We start from the raw sequence: 18,529 nt of genomic DNA on the forward strand, positions 1-18,529 counted from the left end.
CTCACTCCTGTTCCCCTTCTACAGGCCAGGGCTCAATCACCTCTTCCCGCCTTTCAAAGTCTAAGTCTATAATTCTTCCATAGCATGGTTTCCTAGTTAAGATACTCTTTTACAAACTACATATATAGAGATATCAGTAGTACATTTTATATTTATTCCTTCCCAAAATGGGAGATGATATTTTTTGTTAAGAAATGACTTTTAGCCCAAAGTCAGCTACACAAATAAAATGCCTAAGTAGCATATTTTCAGATCAGTTTAGACATATCAACTTGCAGCAAAAGATGAGTGTGATACTATCTGCAACTTAAATGTTCAAAAGTAGGGAGACCAGGTGCAATGGCTCATGCCTATAATCCCAACACTTCAGGAGGCCGAGGCAGGAGGATCACTTGGGGCCAGGTGTTTGAGACCAGCCTGGGCAACATAGCAAGAACCCCTGTCTCTGCAGAAATGTTTTAAAAAAAAAATCACCAAGCATGGTGGTGTACACCTCTATTCCCAACTACTCGGATGCTAAGGTGGGAGGTTCACTTGAGCCCAGGAGTTGGAGGCTGCAGTGAGCTATGATCACGCCACAGCATTCCGGCCTGGTTGACAGAGCAAAACCCATCTCTATATTTTAAAAAAACAAAAAACTTCCCACTATTTTCTTTGTCACCTTGTAATTAATTTACTTAGTAAAATTGTTATAATTCTAAAAAATTTGTTACATATAAATAATCATTCAAATAAAGATAATTGAGTACATAGAAAAGCACAAGTTACATTAAAATGCTTCTTGTTTGTAATTGTGGTAGAAGATATTGTACTAAGTAGAAACCAGTATCCAGGCCTCAGATGGTTTTCTTAGACCTAACATATGTATGATGGGGCTGAGCACAGAGGCTCATGCCTGTAATCCCAGCACTTTGGGAGACCAAGACAGGCAGATTGCTTGAGCCCAGGAGTTTGAGACCAGCACGGGCAACATGGCAAAATTCTGTTGCTACGAAAAATACAAAACTTAGCTGGACATGGTGGCAAACGCCTGTAATCCCAGCTACTCAGGAGGCTGAGGTGGGAGGATCACCTGAGCCCAGGGAGGCGGAGGTTGCAGTGAGCCATGATCGTGCCACTTCACTCCATCCAGGGTAACACAGTGAGACTGAGACCCTCTCTCAAAAAATAAATATGATAGTGTCTTGCTGACTGAAGTGCTCTAACACAGATTCAAATGGCAAAATGGTGAGTCTCTTAGTATATGTCACCTAGAGCCTTCCACGCCACCCCACCTCACTCTACTAGTGAAGAAAGTAAAAAAGAACCAAATGATGGCAATGATCAGGACTGGCCGGGTTATTCTGTGATAACAAACAGCTGAAAAAAAAATCCCCTTGGCCATCAGTCATTTATCATTTTTTTCCCCACACACAGAACAAATCTTCCCCCCAAGGTTGGAAGCAGTCACTCCATCACCCTTGAAGTCCAGCACTTCTAAGCGATGCTCAGTCTGGATGTGATGCCCTTTGATCTGGAGACCTACGGACTTACCTGCTCCCCCTTTCCCTGCTGTTTTATAGGACAGGGTAACAGTAATAACCCCTCCACTGTGGAAGGGGGAAGAATGAGAGACATACAGCAGTCTCTTGCCTATAGCAGTTCTGAATGTTTTCTGGGCACATATTGTGGGGTCTATACCCTGGAAGCAAGAAATCAGCTTTCACTGAGCACTGTTTCTAATCTTGAAGGAGCTTTTACCATTGTCCTTCAGGTTCCTGGCTCCACCTTCTGGGAGATCTTCCTTGGACACTTGAAGTTTGTATTGCATCTCACATAATCACAGTCTCTTTTACTCCAGGTTTGTAAGTGTATAAGGCAGTGGTAATTTCTCAACTCAGTAGACTTCTTACCTATTTGCTTCCAGAAAATTCCCTGTGCCAGGAACCATATCCATGGTCCTTAAGACACATTTCTTTGCTTACTTGCTTCCTTCCTCTCTGGATTTAAGAGAGCTTCTACAGGAAAGTTATACATTTTTTTCCAAGTCAGTATAACAGTTAAGAAGTTTTAACAGTGAGTGTGTTGCCTATAGTCAGTCTTAAGGCTGAGTGTTAATCTGCCTTCGTGTTCAGAGGCTTTCTAATTTTAGACCTTGCTATTTGAGGCTTTATCTTAGTCTATTCAGGCTGCTATATCAAAATACCTCAGACTGGTAGCTTATAAACAACAGAAACTTATTGTCACAGTTCTGGAGTCTAAGAAGTCCAACATCAGGTTACTGGCAGATTTGGTATCTGGTGAGGACCCACTTCCTAGTTCACGGATGACCATCTTTTCACTGTAACCTCACATGATGGAAGGGATGAGGGGCTTTCTCAGGCTTTTTTTTTTTTTTTTTTTTTTTTTTTTTTTTTTTTTGAGACAGAGTTTCACTCTTGTTGCCCAGGCTGGATGGAGTACAGTGGCCCAGTCTCGGCTCACTGCAACCTCCGCCTCCCAGGTTCAAGCGATTCTCCTGCCTCAGCCTCCTGAGTAGCTGGGATTACAGGCGCCCGCCACCATGCCCAGCTAATTTTTGTATTTTTAGGAGAGACGAGGTTTTACCATGTGTCAGTCAGGCTGGTCCAGAACTCCTGATCTCAGGCAATCCGCCCGCCTCAGCCTCCCGAAGTGCTAAGATTACAGGCGTGAGCTACCGCGCCCGGGCTCAGGCTTCTTTTATAAGGACACTAATTGCATCCCAAAGGCCCTGCCTTCTAATATCATCACACTGGGGGGCTACAATTTCAGCATATGAATTTTGGGGGAACACAAACATTCAGACCATAGCAGGTTTAAAATTATTTCTAATTTTGCAAGGGTCTACATTTCTGGAATCTCTCTATTCCATTTTTATTTGCAACCTGGCCAATTCTTTCCTGAGCTCATCTCTTCATAAAACAAAACGTAGTGTTCCAGACACAGGCAACAGCAGCCAACATAACACCACTGATGTTTGGTTTTCAGACCTCATCTTCTAGAGCTACAGATTTATGAAGTTTATGATCTGCCTCTCAAGTCATCTCAAGCAACAGTTTTACTGAATATCTTATGACTTCAAAACATATATGCCCATTTTTATAGCTTTCAATATCAATTTCTACTGTCTGACCATTAAGCCAGGGTCTCCTATTGTAGGATTTTGCTAGAACGCTACTTCTATCAACAATATCTATATTAGTAGTATAAGCTCAGTTATGCTGCCTATCATAAGCCTAGAACTTACCTCTTGTTCATGCTAAATGCCTAGTGTGTGTCCTCAGGGGGTTTTGTTCTACATGGTCACTCAGGGACCCAGGTTGAGGGAAAGTCCATCATCTCGTATCTTCCCCCTTGTAAGTAACCACCCCAAAACCTACTGGCTTAAAAGAAGAATGATTAACAACTTCTCATGATTCTGAGGAATGGCCAAGTGACTTTTCTGCAGGATGAGCCTGGGATCACTCATGCATCTGCATTCACCTAGAGAGTTGGCTGAGGTATGGGTTCAGCTGGGAAGTCTGGGTGTCTCTCTCACCATGCTGTCTGTCCTCCTTAAGGAGGCTAGCCCAGGGTGGCAAGCAGGAAAACCTCAATAAGCAAGCTGTATCAAGCTTCTTACTTGCTTATGTCATGTTAGCTGAAGAAAGTCGCATAGCCACGCCCAATGTCAGTATGGGAAGGTACTACACAAGGGCATGGATACTGGGATGTACAATTCATTGTGCAACAGCCTTCCACAGCTATCTAGAGCAGGAGTCAACAAATATTTTTTTAAGGTCTGGATTGTAAATATTTTAGGTTTTGCAGGCCTTACGTTTTCCCGACTTCTCAATAGATGGAGAGATATGTAAGTAAATGAGCATGTTCCAATAAAGCCTTATTCACAATAGCAGGCAGTGGACCAGATTTGGCCCACCACTGAGCTGTGGAACATAAAGCGTTTATTTATTCTCTAGAAGGAATACATATCAATTCTGCCTTTAGCCCATTGGCCAAAACTAGTCACAAGACCATATCTAACTGCAGGGGTGGTGGAGAGTATAATCCTGCTCTATTCCCAGAAGGAGAGAAGAGCTAGACATGGGTGGACACTAGAAGTCAATACAGCAGAAGCCACATTGAGAAGATGTATGTTCAGATCATCAGCTGTATCTTTATTGAGTACCCGGCACTGGTTGTAAGTACTGAAGAAAACACACACAAAACCAGTGCCCTCACGGAAGTTACACAGAGTCCATGATGGTGAATACACTGAGAGGGAGACGCATTTTATACACCTCTGGTCTGGAATTGTTAGTTGTCATCTCATTGTTTGTGTACTTGGCTTTTTCACCAACTAGGCTGTGAGCAATGCAAGGATAAGATTGCATCTTCTCTGTGCCTGATGCAGTGACTAATTCTTTGTAGGCACTCTTTAAGTGTTTGTCAAGTAATTGATTGTTCAAACCATTAGACCAAGATAAGGATTTACTTTGGACTTGTGGGGAACCTGGATATAGATGCCTAATTCCTGTATCACTCAGGTACCTAACTATCTAACCCCTAGAGCTGCCATTATGCAAAAAGCTGCAAGGTGTGAGTTGTTTCTCTAAATGTGAAAAGACAAGGATAGACTAAAGTCTGTGTTTCTTCCATTCATAGCAGTGAGTGAAAGGGACAACAAGCAAAAATTTCCCTCCAGAGTCTAGGTTTTTGGTCAGAAGAAGTACCATGAAAGTTCAGGTTAATTTGCTTGCCTTCAGAAGGCCCTTGGGGCATTTAACAGAAACCATCACCTTACCTTAGGTTTATTATCTTAGAAAGTGTAAGTATCCTCATTTCATAATGCCTGAAAATCACTTCGAGAAAGAGCAGAACAGTAAATATTTCTCTATTCGCATCCCCTGCCTCTCTCCTCTAAGGAGTCCTGAAGTTATGGACGGTGACTTAGGAAAAGGAATATGAGATGGGAGCATGGGACTTATAAAGGTTTCTACTGAATGGATAATTTCATATCTTTCAACCTAGTAAAGAAAAGCAATTGATTTACCTTATGTATCATACAAAGGGATGGCGTTTATAGATAGGAATATTTCTTAAAGAATATCTCTTTTGTTTTAGATTCATGAGCTGAGCCATTTTTAAGCCATTAATTATGTTTTATTCTCAAATTTTATTGTAAGTTTAATTTTTACCTTGGAACAAATAGGGCAAATTCAGAATACAAGTCTTTTGAAAAAGATATTTTTGCAAAACAGTCCATTTGGGAAACGTGTTCATAGAGAATACAGATACAACAAATGGACTCCATTTCTGCTGTCAAGAGGTGTACAATCTAATAATTGGGTCAGACACATAAGTAACTGTAGTACAGACAATAATATTTTTGATCAACTAGAAATATGGTTAAAATTGTTTTAGAATGTAGAAGTAGGTGTCAGTCCAGAAGGGAACAGAAAAATTAAAGAATGGCTTTATGGAGTAAGCTATCCTTTAAGCTGTATGCACGAGGACATACAGGCTTTTGAAAGGACTTATATGGGGAAAAGTATATTCTAGGCATGGTGAGCAGTGAGTGGCAGACAAGGGCCTCAGCTGAAGCAGAGGCTGTAAAATGAAAAAGAAGGCAGCAGTGGAAGAACCAGGCAGAGCTGGCAGGGCTGGGCTGCAGCAAGGAGCAGAGGGAGAAGGCAGAGATGACATCCAGGTAACCTACATGCTGAAGATGGTCAGAAATTCTGAATTTCTGAAGTCCATGAGAAAGCCATTGCATGAGAAAGAAGCCCAGTGACCTTGAAGTTGCTTCCAAATGTAACTCTCTGGCTTTCTCCTGTGGTTCTGTGTACACTCTGGTGCTTCTTCATATGATCAAAATTAGAATATATTCATTGTTGGTCAAGTAAGAGGCCACCTTTGTTATATTATCCAGGAATTTTCAGTATGTCTGATTTTATTTGCTGCCCTAATAATAACATAGGGCCCAGACTTGGACTGAATTGATACTGCAAATCATCAGAACCAGCCTTCCCAAGCATAAGGAGGTTTTTGCCCCTACCCTCAGGTAATCCTGGCTGTGAACATGATGTTTTTGGAGTTGTTTTTGAAATAGCCCTGTTCTGTTTTCAAATATTTACCCATTTAAGCAACTCACTATTTAATACTGAAAGGGTGTTTGTTCCGCTGTCTGGCACCTGGATCCTGAGGTAGAGCTTTTTTCTAGGTCTTAGTCCATCTTCTCGTGGTAGAAAAATTAATTTTTTACTCCAAGCAAATTAACTTATATCTAACATTCTTGTTACAAGTTATATGAAAGACCCTGGAGGGGTTGTGATATGCTTTTAGGTGGGTTTTGAGGTATGTTTTTGTGTCCCCAGCCCAGAAGGCCACCCCTATAGAAGTAAGTCAACACCCAAGAGCCTGAAAGTTGTTTGCACATTGCACTTCAAGTCCCGAGTTTTAGGTTTTTTTCCACAAAGATCCATATGCACACATATAGCGGGCCCCATGTCTGAACTCCAGTCCACACAGAGTTATTTGCCAGCTCCAAAGAAGCAGAGAATGAAGACACTCATGCCCCATCATCCATCATTTTTTTCTATGAACCTTACAGCTGAATATTGAAAAATCTGGTTTTGATCTTTTGGGTATTTTTTTTCATTTCAAGTCAACTGAATAGCCCGTACACATGGATATAAAGAAATATAACCAGGAATTGTTTGTGGTATTGAAACAGAACTGGAGACATTTGAAGTCAAGCCACTTCAATAGTGTTTCTTATTTCTTTTTAATCAGATTTTGAATATTCTTTCTGCAGGTTGTGTTCCTGACTGGCTTTGGCTATGTGTATGTGGACATTGTACATCAGTGTGGCACAATCTTCATCACTGTGGCCCCAGAAGGAAAAGCAGGACCTATTTTAACCAATACTAACAGGTAGGTTTAATTATTTTCCCAGTAACAACACAGTAAGTGTTACTGTTATAAAGTTGTAAACTTAGTATTTATCTTTGTCATCTCCACATATGTATTAAAGCTTTTGGTTAATTATCATGTAATCCATAAAAAATATGGTTATTAGCACTAAATCATCCCTTCAATAGGTAGCAATAAACCATCTTTCCTAGATACCACTTGCACTCCTTCTGTGGTAGGGTTAACAAACTCATTTACAAACTATGCATCTTGGAATCATATCACTATTATTAGCATGAAATGCACATTAATACCTCTGTGTCTGAATGACAGTGTAGTAATTAATAATAAAACTTAGCAATGAGAGCTACATCAAATATAAATACGCCTCTTAGAGCCATATTTTCCACCCCCCACTTTGACCTGAATGTTGCCATCAGGTTTTAAAAACATGAAATAGACAAAGAGTTAATATCCTTAATTTAAAATAATTCACATAATTCAATAGGAATAATATAAAGATAGCCTTACAGAAACAAAAATAGGGGCAATAGGCATGAACAGAAAATTCTAAGAAGAGGAAATATAAGTAAACAAAGAAATGCTAATTTATCAAATTAACAATGATGTTGTATCATATACAGTCCTGGTGAAAGTATAAATTGGTACTATTTCCAATTTATAAGCAGTTTGGTAATACATATTAAGAGCTTTAAAATCCTTTTGGCTTAGAAATTCCACTTTTAAGTGCATTAAGAGTTTAAGAATTAAGGAAATAGAGAAGTGGGCAAAGATATACACAGAGAGATGTACACAGTGAGAGATATCACACAGTTAGTTACAATAGCAAAATATTCAAAGTAAAAATGCCCATCCATAGGGAAATAGATGATACATAATTGTACTATAAATGTTACAACTGCAAAAAGTAGATCTCAAAGAATTTTAATGGAATAGAAAATGCATATTATATAATAATCTAAAAACAAGTAGAATATAATATTGAATATATATGATCCTAGTTATGTGTTATGTGTACATACATACATACATAAGTACATATGTATACACACACAGAAAACATTCCTAGAAATAAGACTGAAAACAAAAAAACTCAAAATTGGTAACAGATGTGGGGTTAATGAGTTATTTAATATGTAATTATTATTTGATTTCTGTACTTTGATTATTTACAATAGCATTTATTTTATGATCAGAAAAAATAACTTAATATTAAAATATAAATACCACCAACTTTCATACATTTGTTTAAATCTTTCTTTTAAAAAGTTCATTGCAGCCGGGTGTGGTGGCTCACACCTGTAATCCCAGCACTTTGGGAGGCCAAGGTGGGTGGATCACCTGAGGTCAGGAGTTTGAGATCAGCCTGGCCAACATGGCGAAACCCTGTCTCTACTAAAAGTACAAAAATTAGCCAGGCTTGGTGGTAGGCACCTGTAATCCCAGCTATTCAAGAGGCTGAGGCAAGAGAATCGCTTGAACGCAGGAGGCGGAGGTTGTAGTGATCCAAGGTCACGCCATTGCACTCCAGCCTGGGTGACAGAGCGAGACTCCATCTCGGAAAAAAACAAAACAAAACAACAACAAAAAAAGTTTATTGCTTCTCATATATGGTTAAGAACTCATTAATTTGGACTCTGCTAATTTGAATTTATAATATTTCAAACAATATTGGATAGAATGTTTTCTTTGCCCAAAAGTGTTCATAAAAAATTAATAGCATAACAAAATTGAAGACGAACTTTTAACTAGTATAGCAGAAAATTTCAGGTTTATTCAACAATTTCAGAAACATTTTATCTAGGGCATAAATGTTAATAACAATAGAAGCAAACTTTCATGAGAAAGGTACAAGTATTTCTTGGAACTTCATTCATTCATTCAACAAATGTTTTTCAAGGGCTTATTGGATGCCTAGCATGGGATGAGGATACACCCATAAATAAAAAGGCCCAATCCCTGCCCTGGAGAAGATGACTTTCTCCTCATAGGCATGGAATTGGGCAAGGTGGTGGGGGGTGTAGAGAGTAAACCTAAAAAGAAAGGAAATGTTATGGTGCAGTAGAAGGTCAGCATTCTACAGGGATGAAAACAGAGCTCAGTAAGAGGGGCTGGCAGTGCCAGGGCCAAGGGACTGGGAAAGTGTAGTTTTAAACAAATTGGTGTAGGTAAGCTGCACTGAGAAGTTGATATTTGGGCAGAGACTGGAAAGCAGTAGGGGGTTAGTAATGTGACTATCTGAAGGAAGAACTTCCCAGGCAGAGGGCACAGCCAGTTCAAAGGCCTGCAACAACGTGCCTGGCATCGAGGAGGAGCAGGGAAGAGGCTGTTGTGGGCCCAGTGGAGGGGGTGGAAGTGGAAGTAGCAGTGCATGAGGTCCAGGAGGTAAGAGCTAGAAGGAGGGAGACCTTATGAGCCATTGAAGGGCTTAGCTTTAATTTTAAGTGAAATGAGGAGCTCATTGGAGCATTTTTGAACATAGAAGTGACACCCTGTGACTTAAATTTCTAGAAGATCATTGGCCGCTTTGTTGAAGTAGACTGTAGAGAAACAAGGGCACAAGCAAGCAGGGAGACTAGTTAGGAGATGATTACAGTTGCTCACATTAGAGACACTGATGGCTTAGACTACAGTGGTGTCAGTGGAAGTGTCAGAAACAGTCAGATTCTGGATATACTTCTAAGGAAAAGTCAATGGGATTTTCCTAATACATTGAGTAATGGCTAAAAATAGAGGCATCAAGGATGACACTGAAATTTTTGGTCTGAGCAACTGGTAGGATATGGTTGCCATTAACTAAGATGAGAGAGACTATCTGCAGATTTAGGAGGAAAGATCAAGAGATTGGTTATAGACATGATAAGCTGAGATGTCATTTAGACATCTAAGTGACTGTGTGGATAGGTAGTTTGATACACAAGATTGGAGTTCAGTGAGGAGCTCCAGGCTAAGTATATACTTTGGAAGTCATCAACATATAGATGGTATTTCAGGTCATAAGACTGGATGAGATCCCCAAGGAAGTCAGTGAAGATGGGGGTGAGAAAAGGACCAAGGGCTGAGCCCTAGGCACTTTAAGAGGTCAGGGAGAGGAAGAGGGATCTGCATAGGTAACTGAGGACGAGTGGTCAGAGAAGTAGAAGAGCTGAGAGAAGACAGGAAAGAAAAGTATTTCCAGGAGGAGGGAGTTGTCAGCAATGTCATATGTTGTTAGTATGTCGAATAAGCAAAAAACTGAAAGTCCATCATCTGATGTAGCCAAATGGAAGTCACTGATGACCTTGATGAGTTGTTTTATTAGGCTGGGGATGGGGGCACAAAAGGCTGTTTGGAGCAAGCCTTAAAGAGCAGGGAAGGAGAGGAGTTGGAGACCATGTGTATAGAACACACTTTAGAGTTTCTGTGTAGAGAGGATCAGAAAAATGAGTGGTAGCTAAGGGAGAAAGTGGAGTCATGAGGGATTTTTTGAGCTGAGAGATGACAGCATGTTTACAAGCTGCTAGTAATGAAGAAAAAGTTGATGGAGGAAAGGGATATGAGTTGATGGAGGGATGTCTTTGAGTAGGTGAGAGCAGAGTGACTTGGTGCACTTTGGAGAGGGGTTCACCTGAGACAGAAGCAAGGGTGGTTCCACCCCAGAAATGGAGATGGAGAAGAGCCGAGCATGGACTCATGCACGGTTGACGGGCAGTTGTGGCAGGAATTCCTGCTAAGTTTTCTTCTGCTCACATCACTTTTTCAATTTAGGGAGTCTCAGTTACTTTATTATCTCTTTCTGTCTTGTGATCATCATGACAGAGAATTAGTACACAAAGACTAGAGGGATTTTGGAGTAAAAATCTGGTGTTGATAAGGGAAACATAAGGAAACATGACAAGAGCTTGTAATAGTCCCATTGGGAACATTTCCCAATACTGTTGGAGTGTGACTGACTCCGTCCAGACACAATGTACTGAAAGTTGAGTTCTTATTTGTCTCTCATGAGAATCTGATGTCCCATCAGGAGGTATTTAATAGGGTACTGTCATTAAAAAAGAAAGAAAAGAGAAAGAACAGGTGAGTAGGGGGGACTAATGTTCTTGTCCCTTTCTCCTCTAGAGCCCCAGAGAAGATTGTTACATTCAAAATGTTCATCACTCAGTTAAGCCTGGCAGTGTTTGATGATCTCACCCACCACAAAGCATCAGCTGAGCTTCTGAGACTCACACTGGACAACGTTTTTCTCTGTGTGGCCCCAGGAGCTGGTCCCTTCCCTGGGGAAGAGCCTGTGGCTACGTTGTTTGAACTTTACTGTGTGGAGATCTGCTGTGGGGACCTGCAGCTAGACAACCAGCTTTATAACAAGTCCAATTTCCACTTTGCTGTCTTAGTCTGCCAGGGAGAAAAAGCAGAACCCATTCAGTGTTCCAAAATGCAGAGTCTCCTCATATCCAACAAAGAGTTGGAAGAATACAAGGAAAAATGTTTTATCAAACTTCGTATCACCTTAAATGAAGGCAAGAGCATCCTCTGTGATATTAATGAGTTCAGCTTTGAATTAAAACCTGCTCGGTTATATGTGGAAGACACATTTGTATACTACATCAAGACTTTGTTTGACACCTACCTTCCTAACAGCAGGTTGGCTGGTCACTCCACACACCTCTCAGGGGGTAAACAGGTGTTGCCCGTGCAGGTCACACAGCACGCCAGGGCCTTGGTGAATCCTGTGAAGTTACGGAAACTGGTGATCCAGCCAGTGAATTTGCTCGTCAGCATCCACGCTTCCCTCAAGCTGTACATAGCCTCAGACCACACTCCTCTCTCCTTCTCGGTGTTTGAAAGAGGACCCATCTTCACCACTGCGAGGCAGCTTGTGCACGCCCTGGCAATGCACTATGCCGCTGGGGCCCTTTTTAGAGCAGGTAAGAACACAAGCTGAGGGTCTGTGATGAGCTAGAGCCTGGGCAGAAATGGCACGCTTGGGGGTAACACCTCATTTCAAGACCTAAAGAAGCAATTGGCAAGAGGTGACACACCTGAGCTTTACAGTCACACAGAACTGGATCTAAATCTAGAGCCTGCCACTGTTAGCTGTAAGACTTTGGGCAAGTTATTGAACCTTGCTGAGTCTCCATTTCCTCATCGATAAAATGGCTTTGAAGATTTCTGAGAGGATCAGATGAAAGTACGTGAGGTACCCAGCATTTTGCTTGCCATTTAATAAACATTCAAGCAGTAGTAGCTGTTCTGTAACTTAGAATTTTAGTTCAGTGTAGCAAACACTTCTTTTAGCACCTTGCAGGCACAGAGCCCTTTCTTAGCACACTAGAGCACCAGGAAAACTAGCCCAGGTCTTCAGTCCCTCGGCCTAAAAGGAGTCCAGTTCTCGTTTATTAGTTTTCTTCATTGCTATTCATGAAGAGCGATAGGTGAGAAATTCAGAGGATTTGTGTGCTCGTAAGATGCACATTGAGCCCTCTATCTATCCAGTGCTGCACTGCCTGTCTAGACAGCTGGCAAAAGGAAGGCTGTGAGTGTGTCAGCCTCTCCACAGACCTGAGCTCAAAGAGAAGGAATGGCCCATCCACTCTCTGGGGCCAGGCAGGTGGCCTCTTGCAGGCTGAGGGCTGCTGTTTCTCAGAGACTCATTGGGAAAAGTAAGGATTCCCTTTTCAGTCTGGCTGGAAAAGTCTGCAGGAGGTGGCTTGAACATGCATACAAAATTTTGTAGAGGGACTACTGTGTACTAGCGACTGATGGGTAGCGAGCGCAGTGGCTCACACCTGTAATCCCAGCACTTTGGGAGGCTGAGGTGGGAGGATCACTTGAGCACGGGAGTTCAAGACCAGCTTGGCCAACTGGTGAAACCTTGTCTCTACAAAAAATTAAAGTTTAAAAAATTACCCAGGTGTGGTGTCGTGCACCTGTAGTCCCAGCTACTACTGAGGCTGAGGTGGGAGGATTGCTCGAGCCCAGGACTTTGAGGCTACAGTGAGCTATGATCACATCACTGCACTCCAGCCTGGGTGACAGAGCAAGACCTTGTCCCAAAAAGTAAGATTGAGTAATGGGAACCATGTGGTCTCAGGGTACATTATGGTAATCGGCATCACAGTGTGTGTTCCTGAGCCAGGTTCACTCTAAAGCAGTTTTAATTTGACAACTGGGTTCCCAGAAATTCAAGCAAAGAATAGCATCCAGAGTTAGCCTTGTCAGCCCTTTCCAATAAAGAACATGGAAATCTTACTTTCTGAAAGTAACAGAGGAGAGAGCCGTTGCTGTATCCTCTTTGTAAAGTTGTACTTTGTGATTACGTTCCCATATAAGATTAAGATTGCAGCAGTAAACGACCTGTGTTACTGCCATATTGGCCAGATTACATTTTCTCCATAATGAAATTCATAGACTTACTAGGGTTATCTAGACTCTTTTATAAAAGATAACAACAAGATCAGGGAGAGGGTCCTGCCAGACCTGTTGTCTTGATAGCTTGCACAACAATGAAGAAAACATTTCCCTCTTGCTAAAAACTCATTTAAAAATAAGCAGTTCACATTTCAAATTTAATAGATGGGTGTATTTATAAACAATTCCAGAAACTTTCCCTTCAGGCAGCCTTTGCTTTTTCACATAAGAAGCAGGCACGTAGGTTACTGAGCTCCAATCTGAGGCCTGGCAAGGACGAAGGCTCCCATTCAGTCTCTGCACGACACAGCAGTGCAGTAAGCAGCAAGGAAACTCTACCTGTGGCACCAAGTAGCAGCCCGTGTGCTAAAAATGAGCTCTCTTTGTTTTGGTTTATATGTTTAATGAGCTTTCACAGGAACGTTCTGTTTGAATTTTATATAATTCACCTAAAAATCCTCTAAGCTGCCGTTCCAATCTCACTGTATACCAAGATAAGGGATTCTAATACAGAGGGCCAAGTTTTCAGAGCCTGTTGGAAACTCTGTCACTAAAAATCTATGGACAATCTGAAGATCATCTAAAAGAAAGCAGTGATTGAAGGAGTAGGAAATGGGAAGATGCTGGAGGCTCCAGACTCCCAGGTTAGCATCCTTGTCGAGGGAAGGGAGAGAGTTGCCTGCAGGTGGGCAAGTTGCCCACCCACATCTCACTTGAGTCAGAGTTCCCCTGCCTGTCATGGAAAACACCCTGACCTCATTTCTAGGGAAGTTGTGGTATCAACTTGAAGAGGTTTTAAAAATAAAGAAACAGGCCGGGCACAGTGGCTCATGCCTGTAATCCCAGCACTTTGGGAGGCCGAGGTGGGCGAATTGCCTGTGCTCAGGAGTTCGAGACCAGCCTGGGCAACACGGTGAAACCCTGTCTCTACTAAAATACAAAAAATTAGCCAGGCGTGGGGGCATGCACCTGTAGTCCCAGCTACTTGGGAGGTTGAGGCAGGTGAATTGCTTGAACCCAGGAGGCAGAGGTTGCAGTGAGCCAAGATCACACCACTGCACTCCAACCTGGGCAACAGAGTGAGACTCCATCTCCAAAAACATAAAAAATATTAAGAAACAACTAAAAATAAAAAAGTATGGGTGGGAGAGGCAGAATAAAAATAAATAGTAATTGGAAATCAGTAACTGACCCTATCTGAAGGAAAGCATGTGGTCTTTATCCTGAGGCCCCTCTCTAACACAAAGTCTCAGTTTGATGGGAGCCAGGCAGACTCCCTTCTTCAACACAATTTCCAAACAACTGAGCAAAAGATAGTTTGCTTTTGAAGGACAATAAAGGAGTACCCTTGGATCTGTCTGCACTTTTCTGGCCAGCTCAGATGTCACTGAGATGTAGCTCTGGCCTACACATAGCCCTTCTATCAGGCAGTGGCTTCAGGCTTCAAGGGTTCCAACCCCACAACAGGGGAGGACCTGCCACTGGCAGGAGCAAGAGGCCGAGGTGGATTCCCACTCCCTCTGTACGCCCGCGGCACCGACCTGAACAGGCCTGTCGTGGGGGACACTGCTTGGCCATAGCTACTCTCCTTTCTTTTATACATGGACTCCTTGGAGAGATGGGGAATTAAGATGTTTCTAGATCAACCTTCTGCCGTTAGGTACACCTTACAGCCATTCAGGGCTAAAGGGAATCTGCTGTTTCTTTACCTCCAGAGAAGGCTCTCCATGGAGGAATATTCCGCAGCCTCCCCAGCTCCCTCGCCTACTCTTTGCAGCCTGAGCTCACAGAAGGAAGAGGTGGGTGGGCTTCGGAATTAGGAAAACCTGGGTTGGAAACCCAGCCCACAGGTGGATCATCCAGGGGACTGTGAGCAGTTGGCTTAGTCTCCGAGCCTCAGTCTCCTCCTTTTCCTGCCTGTGAGGCCGTGGAAGCAGTACACCGTGTTGCATTCACCTCTGCCTCCTGTGCCTGGTCCATTCCCTGACCCAGACAGCAGCTCAGTCACCAGTTAGCCTGCACTGATTTGAAGGGAGAGAATACTTTTCTTACAGTTACTGTGAGAATTAAATGTGTTGAATGCCTGGCATCCATAGGGCCTCTCATTTGTAATCTTTATCTTCCAGAAATTATTCCCTCCTTTGCCCTAAACCCTAGTGTTATCATCCTAACGTTCCAGAGAAGGGAGGAGGGCTCGAAATTTAAGAACGTCCCTCTCTTCGTGGGCTGGGCATGGGATTCTTCGGGACCTTGGTGTGGCCGTTGTACCCTCACCTTCCCAGTCCCCTCAGATCGCTGAGCTGAGGATCTCTGTCACAGGACTGTCCTCTTCAGAGCCTGCTGGTGAAGGAGGGATGGCTCCCACCCAGTCCTGTCCCCACAGCCTTCCCATTACCGGGCTCTGAGCACCAGGCTGGGGAGGTCAGTGGCTTCCCAGAGAAAGCTGTCTTTTCAGACTCCTCCTCTCCTGGGCCTTCACTTGCCCCTCCAATTCTTGGGGCCTACAGCCCCAAATCCCCACCCCAGAGAGCCAGGGTAAGGGCAGTGCCTGCCGGACTCCACACACAGCCGCGTTCCCATGGGGCAGCAGCAGCTGAGTGGCAGGCCAGCTTCTGGCCAGCCCGAGCTTCAGGAGGAAACCAGATCCAAAGCTGCCCTCCTGGGACATGCACAAGGGAACACTACCCTCTCACTAACCTCATCAGAATGTCCCTGTCACAGAGTTCAAGACCAGCCTGGCCTACATGGTGAATCCCCATCTCTACTAAAAATACAAAAAAAAAAAAAAAAATCAGCCAGGCATGGTGGCATGTGCCTGTAATCTCAACTGCTTGGGAGACTGAGGCAGAAGAATCGCTTGAACCCAGGAGTCAGAGGTTGCAGTGAGCCGAGATTGCACCACTGCACTCCAGCCTGGGTGACAGAGTGAGACTCGATCTCAAAAAAAAAAAAAAAAAAAAAAGAATGTCCCTGTCGCTGGTGTTTACATAACCAGAGCTGGGGTTGAAGGGTCCAAGACATTTGTCTGGGTCTAGCTCTGCTCCAAAGGGAAGCACTCAACTCAGTAGGATTAGGAAAGATTAAAAACAACCCCTCCATTCTTGTCAGAAGTTTGCATCCACTTTGCGACACGCCATTGAGCATCTGGCCGCCCCCAACCAGGCATCTCCTCCTATCCTGGTGCCTCCGCTGTCTCGGGGAGGCTTTAGAGAGAACCTCCCACCTGCAAACACCTGCAACCCAAGAAGGCGCCCTTCCTCAGGTGGTGGCAGAGTGCGTCCCCAGCACATGGACCCCTGTTAGCAGGAATATGGGAGGCTCGGGCAAGGCAGTCATATTAAAGCCATTTGTGGGGCCGTCAGAGAATCACTTTGATTTATAAAGTATGAAAGTTTGCCATTTATGAATTCACAGGGAATGACTTATTTCCCTTATTTTCTTCCAAAGAAACAGATTACTTTCCCAATTCTAGTGTGAAAAATGAATTGCAGGGAAAATGGGTCACTTTTTCACAAATGTTGAAAGTTCTGCATTTGAGGTTTCAATCACCCCTTCCCTCTGGTCCATTGCAGGCTGGGTAGTGGGGTCTCTGGAGATTCTTGGCAGCCCTGCAAGCCTGGTGAGAAGCATCGGAAACGGGGTCGCCGACTTCTTCAGGCTTCCGTACGAGGGGCTGACCCGGGGCCCCCGAGCCTTCGTGAGTGGCGTCTCCAGAGGGACCACATCGTTTGTAAAGCACATCTCCAAAGGTAGCGGTTTCCGTTCCTTGTAATAATGCCTTCACTTCTTCCCTTTTTTTTTTTTTTTTTTTTTTAAAGAATGTGCTAAAGTTTTAAATGCATTCAGATTGCCTCTAGCTTTGTTTGGCCTTTTAGCTTGCAGTGAGAGTTTGGATTTGTAACAAAGCTCATATATAATGTCTTATGTTTTGAACAGATCACTACTTGCCTGTGGTGTGTGAAAATGTTTCAGAAACTTCAGAATTTTAAGCCTCCCATTGGGAAAACAAGGATTGGCTCAACTGTTATTCCATGTGATAAACACAGAAATATTAAAGGTGTTCAGGATTTCTCCTAAACATCAGAAACCCTACACTGTGTTGCCTCATCATATTTTTTTAAATGTAGATACAGTTGTCATAACTTTCTTAAGGATATGGATACATGCTGACATGGAAGCGGATTTGGGGGTGAAACAGCCAACTTTTCTCTAGCACGCCACGTAAACAGTGCCATCTTGTGGCCCAGACATGTCATCGGGCACGGAGGCCAAAGTGCTTCCCGCAAGGACAGTGTTTTAGTTTTATCTGTGTGTGTGCTTGATGTTATTTTGGTCAGGTTGGCAGAGACTTGGGAACTAACAAGGACCATCTGAGTCCCCTTTTCTTCTCAGCAGCAGGCAAGGAAAACAGGGCAAAGGGCTTCTTCCCGTAAAAGGCATCTGACTATAGGCCATAGGACAGGTTGTGGAAGTCTCTGGAAGGCCTCAAAAGAAGATTTGATCTTGAAATAGGAGAATCCATGATCCATAGAGGGGGTGAGGGACTGTGGGTGGGAGGGCTGGCAAGAGAACAGCCAGAGTCATAAAAACAAATTCCACGGACAATGAAAAGGACACTCCCCCAGGCCTCAAATCATCTGGGAGGACTGGGGGCTGAGCTGCAGAAACTCACCCCATGAGTCACTGGCAGACTGCTCACTCTTGACACTGGAATCTCTGTGGTTCTGTTGTTTTTATGTTAAAATAAGACAACTAACACCTGCTAAATTGAACCTCAGTGGTATTTTCAGCCTACTGACTCACTGAATGTTTTTTACACTTGTTCTTTTCTTCTCTTAGCAAAATCTGTTTGGTTTGTTGGCATCCCTATGTGTGTGCGCACGCAGATATTTTTCTTTTCAGATTACTGGTAAAGATGCAGCTGCAAAAACGACATTGAGCATTTCTTCCTGAAACTGGACCTGCAATAACAGATGAGCTAGTTTGTTAGTGTCCAGATCTGTCCATGAAAGTCGCTCAGGCTTCGCTCACTGAGATGTGTGCAGACCTGCTAGAGGAATTGTGGCTGTTGTGAGCAAATGCTGAAATAGCCCTTCTTAGGAAAACCAGACAGATTCACGGCTCTCACATGATTTACTCCCTTTATTCCCCTCACTGGTTTTTCAGTTAACATCCTGAATATCAAAATTGCACATATTCTCCATGGCACAAGAATTACATCCTCAGA

At 43.1% G+C, this 18,529-nt stretch overlaps 1 protein-coding gene across 22 annotated transcripts in view; it reads left to right on the forward strand.

Annotated features, from left to right (window-relative positions):
• The window catches only part of VPS13B (vacuolar protein sorting 13 homolog B), a 915,151-nt gene that overhangs the window by 880,039 nt on the left and 16,583 nt on the right, over nucleotides 1-18,529 (forward strand). For all 22 annotated transcript variants that reach the window (XM_063669399.1, XM_054497603.2, XM_054497598.2 and 19 more), the window contains 3 exons: nucleotides 6,797-6,915; nucleotides 11,014-11,819; nucleotides 16,875-17,051. In XM_063669399.1, the coding sequence (XP_063525469.1) occupies nucleotides 6,797-6,915; nucleotides 11,014-11,819; nucleotides 16,875-17,051 (1,102 nt within the window). The remainder of the gene's footprint in view (nucleotides 1-6,796; nucleotides 6,916-11,013; nucleotides 11,820-16,874; nucleotides 17,052-18,529) is intronic.

Source organism: Pongo pygmaeus, chromosome 7 (assembly GCF_028885625.2).
Source record: "Pongo pygmaeus isolate AG05252 chromosome 7, NHGRI_mPonPyg2-v2.0_pri, whole genome shotgun sequence".
Lineage (NCBI taxonomy): Eukaryota > Metazoa > Chordata > Mammalia > Primates > Hominidae > Pongo > Pongo pygmaeus.